The sequence below is a fragment of the Prenolepis imparis genome, unplaced genomic scaffold, assembly GCF_030444845.1.
Source record: "Prenolepis imparis isolate NDT839.2.m4 unplaced genomic scaffold, iyPreImpa1.0 SCAF_273, whole genome shotgun sequence".
In the NCBI taxonomy this organism is placed as follows: domain Eukaryota; kingdom Metazoa; phylum Arthropoda; class Insecta; order Hymenoptera; family Formicidae; genus Prenolepis; species Prenolepis imparis.
This window is the reverse complement of record NW_028141431.1, coordinates 16,909-38,867: the sequence shown is the minus strand read 5'-3', so window position 1 is coordinate 38,867 and position 21,959 is coordinate 16,909. Positions and strand designations below refer to the sequence as shown.

General features: G+C 37.6%; 4 protein-coding genes, 1 long non-coding RNA gene and 1 pseudogene across 6 annotated transcripts; 2 read left to right on the top strand and 4 right to left on the bottom strand.

Annotated features, from left to right (window-relative positions):
• Positions 1-1,567: 1,567 nt before the first annotated feature.
• LOC145948192 (uncharacterized) lies at positions 1,568-5,861 on the top strand. Its single transcript, XM_083057930.1, has 2 exons — positions 1,568-2,470; positions 2,577-5,861. The coding sequence occupies exons 1-2, from the start codon at positions 1,568-1,570 to the stop codon at positions 5,859-5,861; spliced, it is 4,188 nt and encodes a 1,395-aa protein (XP_082914056.1).
• A 5,670-nt stretch (positions 5,862-11,531) lies between these two features.
• LOC145948186 (uncharacterized) lies at positions 11,532-12,742 on the bottom strand. Its single transcript, XR_014427293.1, has 3 exons — positions 12,595-12,742; positions 12,243-12,481; positions 11,532-11,705 (listed from the first exon to the last, which is right to left on the bottom strand). It is a non-coding gene; the product is annotated as an uncharacterized LOC145948186 (long non-coding RNA).
• Positions 12,743-12,831: 89 nt separating this feature from the next.
• On the bottom strand, positions 12,832-19,348 carry LOC145948183 (uncharacterized). Its single transcript, XM_083057919.1, has 5 exons — positions 19,116-19,348; positions 13,783-13,883; positions 13,579-13,629; positions 13,357-13,501; positions 12,832-13,044 (listed from the first exon to the last, which is right to left on the bottom strand). The coding sequence occupies exons 2-5, from the start codon at positions 13,833-13,835 to the stop codon at positions 12,832-12,834; spliced, it is 462 nt and encodes a 153-aa protein (XP_082914045.1). The 5' UTR covers positions 13,836-13,883; positions 19,116-19,348.
• LOC145948191 (uncharacterized) lies at positions 14,274-15,566 on the bottom strand. 2 transcript variants are annotated; one of them, XM_083057929.1, is made up of 4 exons: positions 15,427-15,566; positions 15,100-15,327; positions 14,858-14,957; positions 14,274-14,630 (listed from the first exon to the last, which is right to left on the bottom strand). In XM_083057929.1, the coding sequence occupies exons 1-4, from the start codon at positions 15,436-15,438 to the stop codon at positions 14,587-14,589; spliced, it is 384 nt and encodes a 127-aa protein (XP_082914055.1). In that variant the 5' UTR covers positions 15,439-15,566; the 3' UTR covers positions 14,274-14,586. The 2 variants fall into 2 exon arrangements, with proteins under 2 accessions (XP_082914055.1, XP_082914054.1); XM_083057928.1 differs by having other exon boundaries at positions 15,100-15,357; positions 15,427-15,522.
• On the bottom strand, positions 15,702-18,468 carry LOC145948190 (uncharacterized; annotated as a pseudogene).
• Positions 19,349-19,554: 206 nt separating the features above from the next.
• Positions 19,555-21,178, top strand: LOC145948185 (uncharacterized). The gene is made up of 6 exons (XM_083057923.1): positions 19,555-19,746; positions 19,906-19,956; positions 20,034-20,178; positions 20,494-20,653; positions 20,751-20,943; positions 21,057-21,178. The coding sequence occupies exons 1-5, from the start codon at positions 19,694-19,696 to the stop codon at positions 20,939-20,941; spliced, it is 600 nt and encodes a 199-aa protein (XP_082914049.1). The 5' UTR covers positions 19,555-19,693; the 3' UTR covers positions 20,942-20,943; positions 21,057-21,178.
• The last annotated feature ends 781 nt before the right edge of the window (positions 21,179-21,959 follow it).

Sequence of the window (21,959 nt, the reverse complement as noted above, 5' to 3'; positions counted from 1 at the left end):
ATGGGCTGCCTTTTCTCTTTTCTCATCGTGCATTTATATTCGCGCAAATTGGCCGATTTTTAAAAATTAATTTCTCATTATTGCGAAAATCGTAAATCGTAAAATAATTTTTTTATTTAGATTAATACGCTGTATCTGCAAAATACACGCTGAAAATTTATTTTTACGTGCCTGTTAAGAATTTTTCTTGTATTCTTTTCTTCTCGCATTATGCTTGCATTCATGTTTTCACATATAAGTCTCATTTACATCTCACTAAATCAAAATCAGCTGCTCGCGTATTGTATTCACTCTATGTATATACCTATATATCCCGCGCCCGTCGTGTTTACGAGGTTTTTCGTGCTTCGTGCGTCTTACCGCGCGCGCCCCTCGCGCTCACTTCCCAGTTCAAAACAGCTGACTCGATTACATGTTATATTCGTATTCTTTTAAGCGGCAAAACCCTCGGTTAATCGTTTCACGACCTTTGTACGATAAACATCGCGCTTTACTGATATCAGTGTCCGCTCCATCTATTCTTTCTTCGATTATCTCGTGTACAAAAGTTCGTTGAAAGTGATTTAATAAATTGATCGTTTTCTATTAATTTCACGTAGCTTTTTTTTCGTATGTTTAACCACCACCCTAGTGAACTATATTAACATTTATGGTCCTTCGAGCCGGATATTAAGTTTGATAATCTCAGTGCGAATGCTAATCGTTCGTTGATTTTCGATCGTTCGTCGCGACATCAAAATCAATCAGCGATTCTCTCTCTCGCTTCTTTCGCGGTTATCTATAGTGTCTCTAGCGCTTTTCTCGCGCTTCTCTCGTGCGTGGATACAGTGTCTCTCGCGCTTCTCTCGCGCCTCTCTCAAGTGTATTTCTCGCGCTCTCTCGCACTCACATACTCTATATCTCGCGCTCTCTCGCGCTTACATACATTTTCTCTTGCGCGTTCTCGCGCCCAAATACATTCTCTCTCGCGGTGCTTTCGCGCTCATACATTATCTCTCGCGCTCTATCGTGCAGTGACAGTTGCACCTTTCGCACACCTCCCGACAGTGACTTTTCTAGTGTGCTTGACTATCAGTGACGGTTAAAAATTGTTTAAATTTTTCGGTGGTTTTGTGACCTTGTACGCTCGTTATTCACGATGGCAACTTTCGGCTCTGTTGTGGAAAAACAAAATAATCTTTACGGCCTCATCGCTCGATCTTATGATAACGTGAAGAAACTAGGAAGTGACAAGGTCAAACGTCATTATCTTGACACTCGCCTCAAATCACTCGAAGCCAACTGGGAGCGATTTCACGAAAACCATGACAAACTTGTCGGCGCTTTGACGGAAGAGATAAGTAAGCGTACATATTTTACGGATGATCTCTACTCAACATGCGAAGAGGCTTACTGCCAATCTCGGGCGAATATCATGGTTCTCCGCGACACTCTCACGACGAAATCAGACGATTCCGGCGGATCTAAGCCAAATTCAAGCATCTGTCGAGCATTGCCGAAGATCAGCTTGCCCAAGTTTGCTGGAGAATATCACGAGTAGCCGTCCTTCCGTGATCTATTCAAGTCAATGGTGATTTTCAATACGGATATTTCAGCGGTCGAAAAGCTGCATTATCTCAAGTCACAAGTGACAGGCGAAGCAGCACGATACATTGCGAATATTCCAGTGACATCGGAAAATTTCTCACGCACCTGGGATGCGCTCACAGCGCGATATGACAACAAACGCGTCATCCTCACGACGTATCTCGATCGGCTCTTCAGCATCAAACCGATCGCTCAGAAGTCAAGTACTGAACTCAAATCCATGCTCGCTACCGTAAAGGAAGTTCTCGGAGCCTTGCAATCACTCGGCACACCTGAACAGCAACGAGATGTCATCATCGTGTATTTCATCACCCGACGACTCGATGCAAGGACGCTTGAAGAATGGGAGCTCGATCAAGGAACTTCGCATGAGTTCGCGAAGTTTGATCAGCTGGAGCTCTTCCTTGAAAAACGCGTTCGCGCTCTCGAATCCGTACAATCACGCGCTCAAGCCACGACTTCAGCATCGCAGAAGTCAAGCCAGAAGCCGAAGACCTCAACCCGAGCTCACGCGGCCGTAGTAAATTCTACTAGCTGCTCCTGCTGTGGTGCCTCACATTACATCTCATTATGTTCAGATTTCGCATCGAAGTCATTAGCTGAGCGACAAGACATCGTTAGCAAGAAGTCGCTTTGTTTTAATTGTCTCGGCGCTCACAGGCTCAATGAGTGTCAGTCGCTTAAACGCTGCTGGAAATGTAAGTCGCAGCATCACAATCTTCTGCATCGTGATGTGACAACTCACAACCAAGTCTCTCCCGTCGCAAGTACCTCAACGAGCGCTCCGACTACGGAATCAGCACCGGTCTCAAAGTCTTCAGGATCTTCTACGACGGCCGCTGTGCATTCACACACCGCTGCCGCTCACCTTGAACGTACTCAGGTACTTCTAGCGACTGCTTGTGTCACTCTTGTGAATTCCAGAGGAGCTAGCATTAAATTAAGAGCGCTTCTCGATCAGGGCTCGCTCAGAGATATCGCTCATCAAGGAGTCCTTGATCCAGCTGCTGCATCTTCCTCGTGCTCGAGCTTCTGTGCCAATCATGGGCGTCGGCGCTCAGCATATCGGATCGTCTCGAGGCGTGGTAGCCTTGACGCTTCGCTCACACTACGATCCGTCTATCGAACTCTCCGTGTCGGCCTTCGTCATTCCGAAAGTTACCGGTCGGATACCTGCAAGTCCAGTGACGGCCTCGTGGAGTCATCTCAATCATTTGCAACTGGCTGATCCTGATTTCGCGTCACCAGGACCGATCGACATCATCCTCGGCGCCGACGTGTACGGTACTTTGTTGCTCGGCGAGATCCGACGTGGACCACTCAGCGCGCCCGTCGCTCAACACACCTCATTAGGTTGGATTGTTTCTGGTCCAGTCCACGCTCAACCCACCTCGTGTCGCTCGTCGTACGTTGTCTCTTGCTGTCAACCTCAAGAAGTGGATCTCCAGGATGCTCTTCAACGGTTCTGGGAGCAGGAAGATATCCGTTCTTCAATCCTTCCAAGCCTCACTCCAGACGAACAGGCTTGCGAAGATCATTATCGCAATACACATTCGCGAGATGAGACAGGGCGATATACAGTTCGACTGCCCTTCCGATCTTCAAACAACAATCTTGGCGATTCTCTACCTGCCGCTCGACGATCTTTCGCTCGCATGCGTCAACGCATCCAAAGTGAAGCAGCCTTCGGTCAACTGTACACCGATTTCATGGAGGAATACGAAGCTCTGGGTCATATGACGCCATCTTCATCATCTTCTCAGCCCATCATACATCTGCCGCATCATGGAGTGCTGCGTGAAACAAGCTCGACAACCAAATTGCGAGTAGTATTTAACGGCTCAGTTCGCACTTCTACAGGAGTGTCATTGAACGATTGTCTGCACGCTGGTCCTAAGCTCCAGCAGGATCTCGACGCCGTCATCCTCCGCTGGAGAACGCACGCCTTCGCATTTGCCGCGGACATCGAGAAGATGTACCGGCAAATCGTGATACACCAAGAAGATCGACAATTTCAACAGATCCTGTGGAGCACGACCGACTCGCCTCGAAGCTATCAGCTCACGACAGTCACTTATGGCTTAACCTGTGCGCCTTATTTGGCTCTGCGAGCTCTACAGCAACTCGCAACGGACGAGGAACTCGCCTTTCCTCAGACATCGGAGATCGTACGCAAGGCCATGTACGTCGACGATGTGCTTTCAGGTGCCGACAATCCACAGGATGCACAATCCAAGGCCATTCAATTAGTGCAGCTCTTCAAGACGGGCGGTTTCAAGCTGCAGAAATGGTCAGCCAACTGTGAGGAGATCTTGCAGAAGCTCTCTGACTCGTCAGCGCTCACCTCAACTCGAGAGTTGCAATCTGAGGCTCGCACTTTAGGTCTCACGTGGCATCCAGCTTCTGACGCCTTCAAGTTCAAAGTCAGCAACTCCGATCCGATCATCAAGTTTACGAAGAGGGCCACTCTATCCCGCGTCGCTCAACTTTTTGATCCACTCGGTTGGCTCTCTCCAGTTACAATCATCGGCAAGGTCTTCATCCAGAACTTGTGGAGATCAAATCTCGGATGGGATGATACCCTGCCACAATCTCTCATCCAAGAATGGAAGCGCTTCGATGAGGATCTCCGAGGAGTCTCCGAATTTTCAATTCCTCGATGGCTCGGCACATCATCCAGCAGCCAAGGTCTCGAGCTTCATGGATTCTCAGATGCATCGCAGGACGCACTCGGAGCAGTGCTATATATCCGCTCCATCTCTAATTTCGCAGATGCCAAGGTCACCTTGCTGGTGGCTAAGAGCAAGGTGGCTCCGCTCAAAAAGCAAACAATACCTAGGCTGGAGCTTACAGCAGCTGTTCTCATGGCTCGTCTTCTGGCTCGTCTTCTGGCTCGTGTTCGCTCAATTCTCAACTATCAACACGTTCCAGCTCATCTGTGGGTCGACTCAAGCGTCTGTCTCGCGTGGATTCGCGGACATCCATCGCAGTGGCAGGAGTTTGTCGCCAACCGAGTCGCTGCTATCAAGGAGCTCGCACCAAACGCACGATGGCATCATATATCTGGCTATGAAAATCCAGCCGACTGTATCTCTCGAGGGCTCTCTCCAAGGCGGCTTCAATCACACGAACTGTGGTGGCGTGGACCTGTCTGGCTTCAGGGTCCTTCAGTAGGGTGGCCATCAACATCTCCTCCTATTGATGATGATGTTAATATGGAGGAAAGACGATCTCACAGGGTCTTAGCAGTCGCAGTAAGTACTCCTGCCTCTTGCTGGGATCTAATCGAGCGTTTTTCTAGCCTCACTCGACTTCTTCATGTCACGGCATGGATCCTGCGCAGCCGTGCAGTAGCCAAAAGGACCGATCGTCACTGTTCTCGAATTCTCCACCCGGACGAGATCCACACCGCTCGAACGTTTTGGATAAAACACACCCAGCAAGCCTACTACTCGCACGAGCTTGAGGTGTGCACCCTTAAAACGCCACTGCCGAGATCTCATCCGTTTCTCAAGTTGGCTCCATTCGTGAACGCTGATGGAATCCTTCGTGTTGGAGGACGTCTTAAGAACTCACTTCTCGACCCAGACGGACGACATCCAGCGATCCTTCCTCGCGATGCTGTGTTGTCTCGTCTTCTTATTTCAGATATTCACGATCGAACTCTCCATGGCGGTACCCAAGTCATTTTAGCCACGCTGCGCCAACAATACTGGATCCTGGGAGGACGCGCTCTAGTCAGCGCTTTAATACACCGCTGCGTCAAATGCGCTCGCCATCGCGCTGCAACTGCGCAAGAGATGATGGGGTCTCTTCCATCATCACGAGTTACACCAACGCGCCCATTTCTAACCTCTGGAGTGGACTACGCCGGACCTTACACTCTCCGAACCTGGAGAGGTCGAGCGTCGAGGTCATACAAAGCGTACCTCATCGTTTTCGTCTGCTTCTCCACTTCAGCAGTACATTTGGATCTGGCGACGGATTATTCGACGCAAGGTTTCCTCGCCACCTACCGCCGATTCATTGGACGACGAGGACGCTGTACGACACTCATCAGCGACTGCGGAACGAATTTCGTCGGAGCAGACGCTGAACTCCGACGACTCTTCGATTTCGCATCTCGAGAAGTCGCAGAGCTTGCTCACTTGCTTGCCGCTGACGGAACGGAGTGGAGATTCAACCCTCCTTCCTCTCCACATTTCGGAGGCAAGTGGGAAGCCGCAGTAAAGTCTACGAAGTTCCATCTGAAGCGACTCCGTGCTGACCTATGAAGAGTTCAGCACACTTCTTATTCAAATCGAGGCGGTGCTCAACTCCAGACCGCTTTGCGCGCTATCCGATGACCCGGCAGACGTCAGCGCGCTCACTCCAGCGCATTTTCTCATCGGCGAGCCAATCATCGTCCTACCAGAGCCGTCACTAAATGAGATTCCAACATCAAGGCTATCCCGTTGGCAACTTGTTCGCCAAACGATGGATAAATTCTGGTCTCGGTGGTCAACGGAATATCTCCAACGACTTCAAACCCGGAACAAGTGGCATCTCTCCACACGACCGCTACAAATCGGAGATCTTGTTCTTGTCTTGGACGAACGATATCCACCCGCGAAGTGGCCTCTCGCGCGCGTGACAGCTACGCATCCGGGAAACGACGGACGCGTACGCGTCGTTACGGTTCGCACCTCCGCGTCTGAGTTTAAACGGCCGATTGTTAAATTAATTCCGCTCCCCGTCACAACTTAATTTTTTTTCTCTTTCTTTTTTAATTCATCTCATCTTTCAAAATCTCAATTGTATCGCATTCTCATTGTAATTATTCATCGCTCTTCATTTTTTTTGTGCTCATTGACGTTACAACACTCCTAAGGCGGGCGGTAATGTTAAGAATTTTTCTTGTATTCTTTTCTTTTCGCATTATGCTTGCATTCATGTTTTCACATATAATTCTCATTTACATCTCACTAAATCAAAATCAGCTGCTCGCGTATTGTATTCACTCTATGTATATACCTATATATCCCGCGCCCGTCGTGTTTACGAGGTTTTTCGTGCTTCGTGCGTCTTACCGCGCGCGCCCCTCGCGCTCACTTCCCAGTTCAAAACAGCTGACTCGATTACATGTTATATTCGTATTCTTTTAAGCGGCAAAACCCTCGGTTAATCGTTTCACGACCTTTGTACGATAAACATCGCGCTTTACTGATATCAGTGTCCGCTCCATCTATTCTTTCTTCGATTATCTCGTGTAAAAGTTCGTTGAAAGTGATTTAATAAATTGATCGTTTTCTATTAATTTCACGTAGCTTTTTTCTCGTATGTTTAACCACCACCCTAGTGAACTATATTAACAGTGCCATTTTAGATAAAAAGATATTTTGATGAAACATAACTTTAGATGGCTTTGGAACATTTTTAAAATATTCTCCAAAAACTATCCTTTTTGCTTTTATAATCAATCAACAGCTGTAAAATGACTGTGTTATGAGACCTAATCGGTATATAACCTGCACCTGCACATGCGCAATCATTCCGCATGACAAAGTCTGATAGTCTGATATCACAAGTATTTTACGGTCGTTGATTAACTGTCAAGGAAAAAAATAGTTTTCGGAGTATTTTAAAAGTGTATTAAAATCATCTGAAATTGATTTCATCAAAAGATTTTTTTGTCTAAAAAACGGCAAGCAAAAATTTTCAACGTGTATTTTCTTGCCTCTGACGTCACAATCTATGGTCACGGCGAGTACCAAAAACCCTAATACCTTTATAAACAAAAATTTAAGTATACATGTTGAACTTACCAATTTTATTTATTTTCAACAATTTAAAAAATTTAAATTAAATAAATCTAACTGAAAATTATTTGATTGATCCTCAATCTGTCATTTCTGTTGATACGTCATATAATTATTACCATAAATATCTCACCATAATCAACTATATATAAAGGGTGTCCCAGAACTGGCGAAGAAGCTTTTAATGACAGATTCTTCATGAAATTCTAAGTCGAAAAGTTCTTTACAAAAATGTGATCCAATGAATAGAATTTGAATGGTGAGGCATTGAAGTTGACGTATGGGAGCGCATGAAATTCGCGCGGTCAGGAGCGTAATGGCCAAGCTCGGCACGGGTACAACTTATAACTCGTGTATCGCGCCGATGCGTGTTTATCGTTACTCTATAATATTTTGTTATTAATAATATGAATTAATTATTCTCATTAATAATAATATTTATCTTTATCAATTAATAATTTTGTGTACTTGACCTACTGGTTGAATATCCTTAAACTATTTGAAATTTTTTATACTCTTCTCGGAAACTTTATTTCAATATTACACTATTATTTAATTATTCATTAATTATTTATTTTTTTCTATTTTTCAATATTATTTACTCATTATTTATTAATTTCAGTTATTTGAGTAATTAATTAATTAATTGATAAAATTATGATTAATTTGTTATTTATTAATTTATTTTAAATTTGTCATTTGTTAAGTTAGTCTAATCAATATCTCGCATATCCCATAGTTTAAGGATATTCAACCAGTAGGTCAAGTACACAAAATTATTAATTGATAAAGATAAATATTATTATTAATGAGAATAATTAATTCATATTATTAATAACAGAATATTATAGAATAACGATAAACACGCATCGGCGCGACACACGAGTTATAAGTTGTACCCGTGCCGAGCTTGGCCGTTACGCTCCTGACCGCGCGAATTTCATGCGCTCCCATACGTCAACTTCAATGCCTCACCATTCAAATTCTATTCATTAGATCACATTTTTGTAAAGAACTTTTCGACTTAGAATTTCATGAAGAATCTGTCATTAAAAGCTTCTTCGCCAGTTCTGGGACACCCTATATATATATATATATACACATAATTAACATCCTTTTTGGAAAATTACAAAATCCTAACTATATATTTACTTAACTTTGTAATAAAACTTTTTATAATGCCATATACAGGGTGTTGCGCTTGAATACACGGCAGTATGACGGGTTGTCTATCCCGTCGGGGTCCGATCGGTCGAGAAATACGCGTGCCGATATTATCGATGAATGCGTGCGCGGATAAAACAGAACAAGCGAGCATGCTGTATACGGTGCGAACCCTACGAGTCGTAAGTTGTTTATCTCATAATCTGTGAACTCTCAACACGCCTGTGCTAAATCCTTTTTTAGTGTAGTAACGGTGAGCTGAGGGAATAGCGGGAACTTGTAAGTATTAAAATTTTGTTCACAGTTTGAAGGAAATAATGTCACATACAAATAATATAAATAAATATAAATATAAATATAAATAATAATATAAACAATAATATTAATATAAATATAAATAATAATATTAATATTAATATAAATATAAATAATAGCAAAATAAGTAGCATAATAAATATTAGCATAATATTACTATGTTTGTTATAACGCGTTGCGTAACACGGCTGCACACGCCGGAAAGCGCGTTGAGGCGTTAAACTAAATCTTTGATTTTAGATCAAAGAAATGTTTGTAATGAGGACAATATGAAGGACTTATTCGATGGAAAAAGTGACGGAGGTAGAGAGAAAGATGAGAAAAATGCGGAGTTTTTGAGACATCCTACGTTCATATGTCGGTTTAGATTCATTTTCGTTGAAAAATTAGATCACAAGATTCAATACTATTTATTAAATTGCTCATCAATGTAATTTGTAAACAGTATTTCAAGATCGACAAAAGTGCGAGGGGAAAGCAGATATAAGTAAGGAAAACACGTTTGGCGTTGTTATAAATACATTTATTTATAACAAATGCTCAAAATAACCACCGTTATTCTCCAGACAAATAGCCACTCGGCGCATAAAATTTTCGCGTACTTTTGATAACATTGCAGGTGTTATCGTAGCGCTTGTTCGTCGGATACGATCGATAAGTTCTTCTCTAGTACGCGGTAATGTTAAATATATTTGATCTTTGAGGTAACCCCACAAAAAATAATCCATCGGAATCATATCCGGAGAACGCGGAGGCCATTCAAACAAAGGACTTCGAATGCCTATCCATCGATTGGGGAAAGTGCGATTCAAATGAGTCCGCGCCAAATATGATGTATGAGCCGGGTGACCATCCTGTTGAAATATTATACGTTGACGGATGTCTAGCGGGACATCTTCTAGCAACCCAGGTAGATGACCTTCTAAAAATGCGGAATAACTTTCCGCATTAATAGTCTCGCAAAAATGTGGGCCGATGACATAATCATCAACGATGCCCATACATTAACTGCGAACCGTCCCTGCACATGCACCTCTTTGCGGCAGTGTGGATTTTCTACGGCGTAATGATGCTCGTTGTGACGATTCACTTTACCGTCGCTATGGAAGGTGCATTCGTCCGTCCATAAAATTTGTCTTAAGAAAGCATCATTTTCGACATTATCTATATCAATTTGCAAATAAATCATTATTCCATTATTACATTACATTACATTACATAAGCTTTTACATTAGCTAAATTCTTTCCTTTCATTCTGATATAATTTTGATGCACCGCTCACCTGCTCAGATATCCAGTCACAGAAGGCCTCTCTACGAAGGAAATCTTCACGACGTAACAATTGAGTTGTGTGACGTTTGTAAGGATGCATTCTCAAATGATTTTTTATAATACGATGTACCGTCGTGTGATTCATTTGCAGTTCTCTTGCAATAGCTCTTGTGCTTGTATGCGGATTATCAAGCACTGCCATCCTGACTGCATTAATTGTTTCGTCATTTCTACGACGCATGTTGATTCTTAGATTTGGTGCATGCAGTGATCCATATCTGCGCATCCGTTGCTCTAATTGTCTGAAAATGCTATAGTGTGGATGGCGCCTTTCCGGAAAACGCGCTGCATAGAGTGCTGCAGCTTGCCTTTCGTTGCGTTCATATTGCGCGTAAATGAACACCATGTCAGTAAGTTCGCCGTTCCCGTATCGAGCCATTACACTTCTTTTTCTGCTTTCCTGTTTAACGTGATTATCGGACACAGGAGCAATAATCGTGTTACGCAACGCGTTATAACAAACATAGTAATATTATGCTAATATTTATTATGCTACTTATTTTGCTATTATTTATATTTATATTAATATTAATATTATTTATATTTATATTAATATTATTATTTATATTATTATTTATATTTATATTTATATTTATTTATATTATTTGTATGTGACATTATTTCCTTCAAACTATGAACAAAATTTTAATACTTACAAGTTCCCGCTATTCCCTCAGCTCACCGTTACTACACTAAAAAAGGATTTAGCACAAGCGCGTTGAGAGTTCACAGATTATGAGATAAACAACTTACGACTCGTAGGCTTCGCGCCGTATACAGCATGCTCGCTTGTTCTGTTTTATCCGCGCACGCATTCATCGATAATATCGGCACGCGTATTTCTCGACCGATCGGACCCCGACGGGATAGACAACCCGTCATACTGCCGTGTATTCAAGCGCAACACCCTGTACATACCTACTATATACATAAAACTCTATAACTTTAACATGATGAAATATACCCCAATAGCCAAACCAGCTAAAGCAGATCTTGCCGAGTAATCTGCTACAAAATTTATCGACAGACTGATTACAGATTTGATACCGGTTCTGATATATCATATAAAACCGGCAGAACGGCAACAGAAATACAACAAAGCCAATCAACATAATCAGTCAACAGATTGACGGCAGAAATCGAACAGAATCTGTTGATGTAACTGACGGCAGGCTGGCGACAGAAATCGAGCAGAGTCTGCTGATATAACCTGCCGGCAGATTGGCAGCAGAAATGCGGCAGACTCTGTTGTTTGGTAGCATTTAAATTGTGACGTCACGTCCAGATAACATTTTTAATTTTTTTTTATTTTTAGAAAAAAATTGGTTTATTTAATTGTACAATTCATCTTGTGCATACTTATATAAAACACAATTATAACGAACATATAATAAAATTGGCAGTATATCATATAAATTTTTTATATAAAATAATAAAAATCTTCCTCCCCCCGGCCACGAAAGTAAAAAGATCTACTTTCTCGATAGGATCTCTCTAAATCCAGCAGACCTAAACAGAAGAAAACACAAAATTAAAAATTATAAAACAATGAAAAAAGAAAAGCAATGTCTTTTAGACAATATGTTTTTGATCGTACCCTGTGCGTTACTTTTAAATACATATTGTTACAAAAAGACGAAAAATAATGTAATATATGTAATAACTTTTCTATAATATTAACTATCAAAGAAACTGTAACAGTTATTATCATAGAAAAGTTGCACAAATATTACAATATATAGTACAGTTTTATTGAAAATTGGCATTGAAAAATGCCGATTGCGAAACCAAGGTGATCCCCGTAGGATCAATAAAAATAGGCACTGAAAAGTGCCGATTGTTCTCGACCAGAACTATGCAAGAAAGTGTCAGTCCCAAATTAAGTCCAACTAATCATTATACCGAACGATATGAAAATTTATATGTGACTCGATTCAGATAATTGTTACGTTGAATCAACTGATTTTGAATTCCAAAATCAATCGTATAACAATTACTTTTACCGAATCACATAAATTTGGAAAACAGTTTTGATATAACGATTACTTGAATCTATCTTATGTGCTGAGTTCAGGACCGAATACTTTTTCGTATAGCTTTAGTCCCACTGAGATAGTTTGCATTAAAAAATGCAGATTTTTTTCTTCTCCGTTGTCCTCCGTCGTTCTCCATCTTCCTCTGCCCTCCGTCGTTCTTCGGTGTTCTTCGTGGTCCTCTGTCGCCCTCCGTTATCCTTGTGTTCGTTGTTGAACATCAACAACGCGGTTGTTTTTCTGAAAGTGTATCTGCAATTACACAAAATAAATAATTACCATTATTACGTAAATGTACGTATGTATTTTTGCATATCTGCATGCACGTGTGTCTAATAACTATTTTTTTATTGTACATTAATTACCATTATTGATCATTTTCTTCTGCCCCTCGTTCATTAGCCCAAAAATCCCGATTTTGCGGGTTTTGCACACGTGTTCGTGGTCCACGCAGTTTGCTCTTTGCTCGTTCTTTTGCCGCTCGAAGAGCTTCCTTAGCCAAGGCTTGAAATTCTGAACGAGTCGGCTTTGGAAAATGCATATTATTGCATACGGCCTCTGCAAAAAGAATGTAATATATATATTAAATAATTAATAATACATTATAATAATATGATAACACCATAAATAAGTAACAAAAGAAAAACTATCGTACCGTAAATACCTATAATTATACGCGTGTTGTATAATGCTTTTTGTCCTTCGCGGCCCCACCATGTAAGTGATAGTGTTAAGGAATCCTTTAAGGCTTCCTTGAAGCAAAGATTGATGGCTTCCTTCAAGTTGAAACCACCTATATAATGAAAATAATTCACCTAAACAAAGAAAGTAAGTACAAATTAGATAATGTATGTATAAAATATATATATAAAGTTGAATGAATGAGTGAGAGAACGCGTGCGTGCATGTCAGAGAGACAGACAAGCAGAGAGAAAGGAAGAAAGTAAAAAATATTAGAATAATATTTCATCTTTTTAGTAAACAAAAGCAAACATTAATATAATAATTTATTCCTACTCTACAATGTAACTGTTACATACAAAACACGTAACATTGTTGAATGGGAAATTATTATATTAATATTATGTTACTGTTCGCGCTTATATCTTTTAGGTTTTTTCACTTACAACGTCGGTGTAACGATGTTCGTCGACGTTTTCAAAGTCGTCCAGTTCTGCTACGGATGATATTGGGAGGACTTCAAGCTTGCGTGGTATACTTCGACGATCCTTCATGCATTTCAAAACATTTTCCAATAAAATATTCATCCTCCTGTAAATAAAACGCAAAATTAGTAGTGCAAAGGTATGTTACACATTGATTACAAAATATATATCATATATGTTTACTTCAGTTCTGCCTCGACACCATCTACGCGTTTTTGTAGTAAATTAATGGATCTGCAAACATTAATGGAATCAATTATATATTCCTACGGTACATATGTAAGAAATATAATCTTATTTTTTCAACTATAAATAAATGGAAATATAAATAAATATAACGTATATATATATATATATGTATATATAAACATAAAAATATATATTTACCGATTAATTTTCTTATTGCCTCGTAATATTTCATTTTCTGGATAACGTTGCATTGGTTCGTTTGGTAGGTTCGAGGTTGATTGCTCCACATTTGCCTGAAACTGATTGTTATACGCTATAATATATTGCTATATATATATATATATATATATTGCTATTATAAACATCTGTATGTGTATGTCCTTGTGACGGAGTAGATGTTGTACAATACACATATATTTTACACATATATACACATATATTTTACAGTTACGATCAATTGACCTTTCTCTGAAATCGATATCTATTGAAATTCAAATCTTTAATTATATTGTCTTTTATATTTTCATTTAAAAATCTTTGAAAATATTTGTGTCATCTCTAACAAAACATTTTAAATGCATTTTACTTGAGACTATAGTATATAAGCTGCAATAATGAATATATAGAATTGGACATAGCTCTGCACATAGTACAGAAAATATTAGAAATTGGAATAATAATGCAATTATTAAATATTAATACCTTTTGCATTTGCGAGATAATAAGTTCATTATATTCCTCGGAAGAGGTACTTGACAAAGACTCATTTGCAGATTCAGAATCCTTGTCTAATAAAGCACTCAGTTCAGTATGTTTTGCATTTCTTGCTGTAAATGTGTCATGTTCAAAGGATTTTTTCTACGGAATTAAAAATTTTCGTTATAAATAATCTCTAATTACCCAGTGAAAACAACCTCATATTATGATAATATATCTCTCGAGTCGCAATGAAGCCTTGAGAATCCAATTCGAACGACAAAACATTTCAGCTTTTATTTTTTGTTAATAAGTACATGATGTCTCGGGAAACTCCGGATCCCAAAAACCTTTATAAAAATATTATATTTACGCAAAATTCGAATTTATAGGCCAACTAAACGAGCAATTATTTGGATGGAGATAAAAATAAAAATTAACAAATAATTATAGATATTATGTTAATCATGAGATTTACAATACTTCATTAAATATATACGTTTCGGCTTTATATTTATTTATATTATATTTATTATACATAACTTAAAAAATGATAATACAATAAAATATTATAAACCTTCTGGTGTCTTTGGTCGCTCATATTTGTGTCGATGTCGCGAACATTGATTCTTCCGTTTTTGTAATTCTTCTCTTGACAAAGACAAATTATTATAATACTAAAAATCACGTATGAATTATTCTTATATGGGAAAATATTAATATTTATTTATTTATATTTATTTTTTTATTTATATTTATTTATTTATGTTTTTTTATTTAATCATATCTTATATAACTATACTGTTAATATTGTATTACTTCTCTGCATTCCCAGCAATCCCAGCCGTTTAACTTTGCTCTGTCAGCTTTACATCGCATGTTAAGCTGCTTATTTGAAATGTCCTTTCTTTTTGACTGTCTGTAAATGTTTTCATTAGACACACTTTGCGTAGGACTGACTTCTATCACATCTTTGGAAATTTCACTAGTGTTATTCACTAGTTGAAGCATTATTTTCAGTAACAGTTGTATTTGCAGTAGCATTTGCTGTAGAAACATCTTGAATAAAAATCTATTCTACACTACGCAATATATTAGCTGCCTTATGTTTGTCTATACTTGAAAACAGTACCATTCATTACATACCTTTCTTTTCATTATTCTTGATTGGATAAAATGCAAGTCGACATTGTTTCAGTCTCTTCCTTCGATATAGTGGACAGATTATTGATGGACTTTTTGGCGGATTATTTTTTTCGATATTGTGCAAAGATTCATCGGAATTAAACTTAATAGGACTTATATTTATTGTATCTAATTCCAATAATGGAATATTATTGCTTTCTTGCTCATTATCGTTATTCAAGTGTTGTGACATCACTTCATCCTTTGTTTTCGTACAAGATGTATTAACGGCCGTCATTCTTCTGCACAAATTGGCATCGCCTTTACCAACCTTGAAGTTGGCAATCTGCTCTTATAAATATACAGGTATATCTTAAACAGTTAAAACTTGATAAAAAAAGTAAAAATATAAATTGTGTTAATAAAAATAAGTAAATGTTTATAATCTTAAAAGAAGAGACGTATTAAAATCACATACAATTTGTGTCAAAATATAAAAATATTGGAAAATACTTCTTATTGCTTCATTGCTTCTCATTATGTATGAGAGCAGCGACAACATATCCAGAAATTTCTGGATCATCTTCTTTATCACTATTGCTATCTTCCATCGACATTGAATTCCAAAAAGGCATCCTATAACACTTTGCAAGAACTTCGTCCACATGAACTTGAAAAATTTCATTACTCAATGTGGAACATTTATATATTTGAAGAACTGAAGATAACATGCCAATATCATAAAAATCCTCAACCTGTACAAATCTTTTGACTGCTAAACAATAGGAGTTATTGTTCATGACAATATTGAAAATGATACAAATAGATCCGTCATTTAAAATGCAACAGTTATCACGTGTTTCGATACTTAACGATATTGCATTTAATTGAATTTTACGATATTCGTGACAATTATCACCATTACGCAATGGGATTACGTGAATAGATGAATCTACATTATGATGATTGCCTGTTCCGTGAATATCTATCTCTGCCATTCTATTGAAAATTTGCTGAAGAGGTAAACCTGGCTTCCGACAATGTTTTCTAAAATTTTACATGTTGCTTTCATAAGGAAAGGCAGAAAATGAATCTAAAGTACCGAAACGTCTCACATCGTCGGTAAGATGAAGAAGACCATGTACATTATAAGAATTAAAAGTTGGACCATATAAATTCGGACTTCGAAGAACAAATTTTTGCAATGCAAGTTCTGCAAAACTTAAATATCGCCTTGACAATGTATTTGATATTAATATTCTTATTGCTACATGTAAAAATAAAAAATGTTTATATAACTGTTCGTCCAGTATACCAAACATTACAATTGGGCCGGTGTACAGCAAGAATTGGCGAAATTCTATTGCTTTAAATTTAGAAACCATATCGAGAGATCTAGGACGTCTCGCGAACTCCGACGGATAATATTTTTTGAGAACATTTAGTCTCCTACATAAAACAGAGATTGATCTTCCAGATAATTTTGAAAGACGTGAGTATTTTCCACATACCCACGCATGTAAAAGTTTTTTTGTTACGCCCAAGCATACAAGATGCATGTACTCAAAGGGAACTTGCGAAATAATACCTATTGATAATAATGACAATGGGCTATTGCCTTTATGGTGATCTTCGTCCAAGCATCTATTGTAATCTTCGTCAGTCCTAAGATAATGATTTATACCGTTGAAGACATAACGACCTTCGCAACGTATACCCGAAACTTTGCATTTGGAACAGGGATGACAAGATACATGACCACGATGATTTAATATGAAAGCTCGAGCTGGTGCATCAGCTACAAAGCATCTCAATCGTATCGGCACTTTATTACCGTGAAAATTAATACCTCCTGCAGACATGATTCTCTGGATATCGGAAATAAATTTTTGGAGAAAAATATGAGGATCAAATGGTTTATGTGCACCTTTATAAACTCCTAATATTATTGGCCTCGTATGTTGCACATTTATAATTTTACATTGAATAGGCCAAAGCTGAGTGCTACCTGACTTATCTAAACTGCATCCATCTATATTGAAGTCTAATTCCAATTGATTAACGATAATGGAAGTATTATTAGATAGACTTTGAATTATCCCTACTTCAAGATCAAAATGGACATATTTTCCTGGTTCCACGTCAAACATAATAACACGTGTACGTGGTGTATTTAGAAGTGTTCTAACGTCTTTGGGTAGTTGATTAAAACAAGAATGTGTACGAAGATTTAAAATACTATTGCCTTGTACATGTGTTAAATTAATATCTATAAAACAAGAAGTCAAACGTTCGCGAAAGGATGGTTCAGTTTCAGATAATGAATAATCATCGAACGAAGAAGATGAAGATGAAGAAGAAGAAAAAAACAGATCATCATGCCTATAATCGCCAATATCGCTTATATTAGCCATAGAAGAAGAAACTGACGGACCAGGAATTTGAACATCATGGTTATTAATCGGTTTTCTAACCGGTGCTACATTTTTTACAATTTTGAGAAGAGAAATTCTTTCTAACCTCTTTCATAATTTTACCTCGTTGTTTTCTACTCAAATTAAAGAACGATTTTCGCGAAATAGAAATTTTCAAATTATTAAATTCCATATTTACTTTCTTTGATGATGTACTGTTGCAAACGATGAAACTGCGTCTCCTTATTTTTGTTTAAAATTCTTCGTTTAACCACTACTGCTAAATATTCACTGCTATACTATACTTGCTTCTGCGATGGTTCAACTCAGAATAACGGTCGCTGCGATCAGTGTAGACCACTGTTGCCAGTTTCGGGACGCGCAACACGCCAAGTCGTTTTTAGCGCGAAAATAGAGCTCTTTGATAGGCTGAATTACAATCAAAGCCTGCGATTGGTCGTATCTTTATCAGCAATTTGCACGAGCCGCAGCCATCGTTATTCTGAGTTGAACCATCGCAGAAGCAGTATAGCAGTGAATATTCATAGCAGTGGGTAGACAAAGAATTCTTCCAAGAAAATATTATTTCTAACAACATATTATCAAGACAAGTTATTAATATAGAATTTGAAGAACTTTCTACCTCGCAAACTCATTCAGAATATATAGTTTGTAATAAAGATAAGAGGTTATGTAACATAAATCACTTTATAAATAATTTATTACAATAATTTTACCATTAAAAATCAAAGCATAAAATATCAACTTGTGGAGAAGAGATAAATAGATAGAGAATATAATAGAAATTGAGATATATAAAAAATAATTAAAAATTTCTTAAGATATCTAAGGCAGTATGCACAAAGAGAAAATATTATTAAAATAAGAATAAATATTAAGAATATTATAAGAGAAAGATTTAAAATTTATATTTGTATTTATTCTTTTCTGACATTTATTACCAATATTAAATATTTATTCCTATTTCTAATAGTTTCTCTATTATGCGCAGGGCCTGATTCCAATTTCTAATATTTTCTGTACTATGTGCAGAGCTATGTCCAATTCTATATATTCATTATTGCAGCTTATATACTATAGTCTCAAGTAAAATGCATTTAAAATGTTTTGTTAGAGATGACACAAATATTTTCAAAGATTTTTAAATGAAAATATAAAAGACAATATAATTAAAGATTTGAATTTCAATAGATATCGATTTCAGAGAAAGGTCAATTGATCGTAACTGTAAAATATATGTGTATTGCATGCATTATTATATGTTAATAAACTTACATTGTTGCTTCAGATGGACAGACCAAAGCGCGTTGTGACCAAGCCTTCTCGCTACCAGACGACTTCTTCAGAGGACGAAGATGCAAGTCGTCCAACAAAAAGATTAGATAATCCACCAACAATGACGGAGATCAACGAGGACATTGATGATCTGCGAGGGACTTTAGCTGAACCTGCAAATACGGAAAAAAACACAACACAATCTGAAAATTATTCACAATCTCAAAATTATTTACAAACTCAAAATTATTCACAATCTCAAAATTATTCACACTCTCAAAATTATACAGAAATGTCCACAAACGCATCGCCACATACATATCAACTTACATACACAACACTTCCCTCCACTTCACACACACACACACACACACACACACACACACACACACACACACACACACACACACACACACACACACACACACACACACAATTATAATTATTCGAATCCACCTACAACATCTACTCCGTCACAAGGACATACACATACAGATGTTTATAATAGCAATATAGCGTATAACAATCAATTTCAGGCAAATGTGGAGCAATCAACCTCGAAACTACCAAACGAACCAATGCAACGTTATCCAGAAAATGAAATATTACGAGGCAATAAGAAAATTAATCGGTAAATATATATTTTTATGTTTATATATACATATATATATATATATATATATACGTTATATTTATTTATATTTCCATTTATTTATAGTTGAAAAAATAAGATTATATTTCTTACATATGTACCGTAGGAATATATAATTGATTCCATTAATGTTTGCAGATCCATTAATTTACTACAAAAACGCGTAGATGGTGTCGAGACAGAACTGAAGTAAACATATATGATATATATTTTGTAATCAATGTGTAACATACCTTTGCACTACTAATTTTGCGTTTTATTTACAGGAGGATGAATATTTTATTGGAAAATGTTTTGAAATGCATGAAGGATCGTCGAAGTATACCACGCAAGCTTGAAGTCCTCCCAATATCATCCGTAGCAGAACTGGACGACTTTGAAAACGTCGACGAACATCGTTACACCGACGTTGTAAGTGAAAAAACCTAAAAGATATAAGCGCGAACAGTAACATAATATTAATATAATAATTTCCCATTCAACAATGTTACGTGTTTTGTATGTAACAGTTACATTGTAGAGTAGGAATAAATTATTATATTAATGTTTGCTTTTGTTTACTAAAAAGATGAAATATTATTATTCTAATATTTTTTACTTTCTTCCTTTCTCTCTGCTTGTCTGTCTCTCTGACATGCACGCACGCGTTCTCTCACTCATTCATTCAACTTTATATATATATTTTATACATACATTATCTAATTTGTACTTACTTTCTTTGTTTAGGTGAATTATTTTCATTATATAGGTGGTTTCAACTTGAAGGAAGCCATCAATCTTTGCTTCAAGGAAGCCTTAAAGGATTCCTTAACACTATCACTTACATGGTGGGGCCGCGAAGGACAAAAAGCATTATACAACACGCGTATAATTATAGGTATTTACGGTACGATAGTTTTTCTTTTGTTACTTATTTATGGTGTTATCATATTATTATAATGTATTATTAATTATTTAATATATATATTACATTCTTTTTGCAGAGGCCGTATGCAATAATATGCACTTTCCAAAGCCGACTCGTTCAGAATTTCAAGCCTTGGCTAAGGAAGCTCTTCGAGCGGCAAAAGAACGAGCAAAGAGCAAACTGCGTGGACCACGAACACGTGTGCAAAACCCGCAAAATCGGGATTTTTGGGCTAATGAACGAGGGGCAGAAGAAAATGATCAATAATGGTAATTAATGTACAATAAAAAAATAGTTATTAGACACACGTGCATGCAGATATGCAAAAATACATACGTACATTTACGTAATAATGGTAATTATTTATTTTGTGTAATTGCAGATACACTTTCAGAAAAACAACCGCGTTGTTGATGTTCAACAACGAACACAAGGATAACGGAGGGCGACAGAGGACCACGAAGAACACCGAAGAACGACGGAGGGCAGAGGAAGATGGAGAACGACGGAGGGCAGAGGAAGATGGAGAACGACGGAGGACAACGGAGAAGAAAAAAATCTGCATTTTTTAATGCAAGCTATCTCAGTGGGACTAAAGCTATACGAAAAAGTATTCGGTCCTGAACTCAGCACATAAGATAGATTCAAGTAATCGTTATATCAAAACTGTTTTCCAAATTTATGTGATTCGGTAAAAGTAATTGTTATACGATTGATTTTGGAATTCAAAATCAGTTGATTCAACGTAACAATTATCTGAATCGAGTCACATATAAATTTTCATATCGTTCGGTATAATGATTAGTTGGACTTAATTTGGGACTGACACTTTCTTGCATAGTTCTGGTCGAGAACAATCGGCACTTTTCAGTGCCTATTTTTATTGATCCTACGGGGATCACCTTGGTTTCGCAATCGGCATTTTTCAATGCCAATTTTCAATAAAGCTGTACTATATATTGTAATATTTGTGCAACTTTTCTATGATAATAACTGTTACAGTTTCTTTGATAGTTAATATTATAGAAAAGTTATTACATATATTACATTATTTTTCGTCTTTTTGTAACAATATGTATTTAAAAGTAACGCACAGGGTACGATCAAAAACATATTGTCTAAAAGACATTGCTTTTCTTTTTTCATTGTTTTATAATTTTTAATTTTGTGTTTTCTTCTGTTTAGGTCTGCTGGATTTAGAGAGATCCTATCGAGAAAGTAGATCTTTTTACTTTCGTGGCCGGGGGGAGGAAGATTTTTATTATTTTATATAAAAAATTTATAT

Bases quoted from the DNA above. Each gene is read 5' to 3' on its own strand.
- LOC145948192 (XM_083057930.1), top strand. From the start codon at position 1,568: ATGGTGATTTTCAATACGGATATTTCAGCGGTCGAAAAGCTGCATTAT. The intron at 2,471-2,576 runs GTACTTCTAGCG...TCGCTCATCAAG, and splicing joins CTCACCTTGAACGTACTCAG to GAGTCCTTGATCCAGCTGCT.
- LOC145948191 (XM_083057928.1), bottom strand. The intron at 14,958-15,099 runs GTAATACAATAT...CGTGATTTTTAG, and splicing joins ATTGCTGGGAATGCAGAGAA to TATTATAATAATTTGTCTTT. The intron at 14,631-14,857 runs GTTTATAATATT...ATTTTTATAAAG, and splicing joins GCGACCAAAGACACCAGAAG to GTTTTTGGGATCCGGAGTTT.
- LOC145948183 (XM_083057919.1), bottom strand. From the start codon at position 13,835: ATGCAACGTTATCCAGAAAATGAAATATTACGAGGCAATAAGAAAATT. The intron at 13,630-13,782 runs GTAAATATATAT...TAATGTTTGCAG, and splicing joins GGCAATAAGAAAATTAATCG to ATCCATTAATTTACTACAAA. The intron at 13,502-13,578 runs GTAAACATATAT...TTTTATTTACAG, and splicing joins GGTGTCGAGGCAGAACTGAA to GAGGATGAATATTTTATTGG.
- LOC145948185 (XM_083057923.1), top strand. From the start codon at position 19,694: ATGCAACGTTATCCAGAAAATGAAATATTACGAGGCAATAAGAAAATT. The intron at 19,747-19,905 runs GTAAATATATAT...TAATGTTTGCAG, and splicing joins GGCAATAAGAAAATTAATCG to ATCCATTAATTTACTACAAA. The intron at 19,957-20,033 runs GTAAACATATAT...TTTTATTTACAG, and splicing joins GGTGTCGAGACAGAACTGAA to GAGGATGAATATTTTATTGG.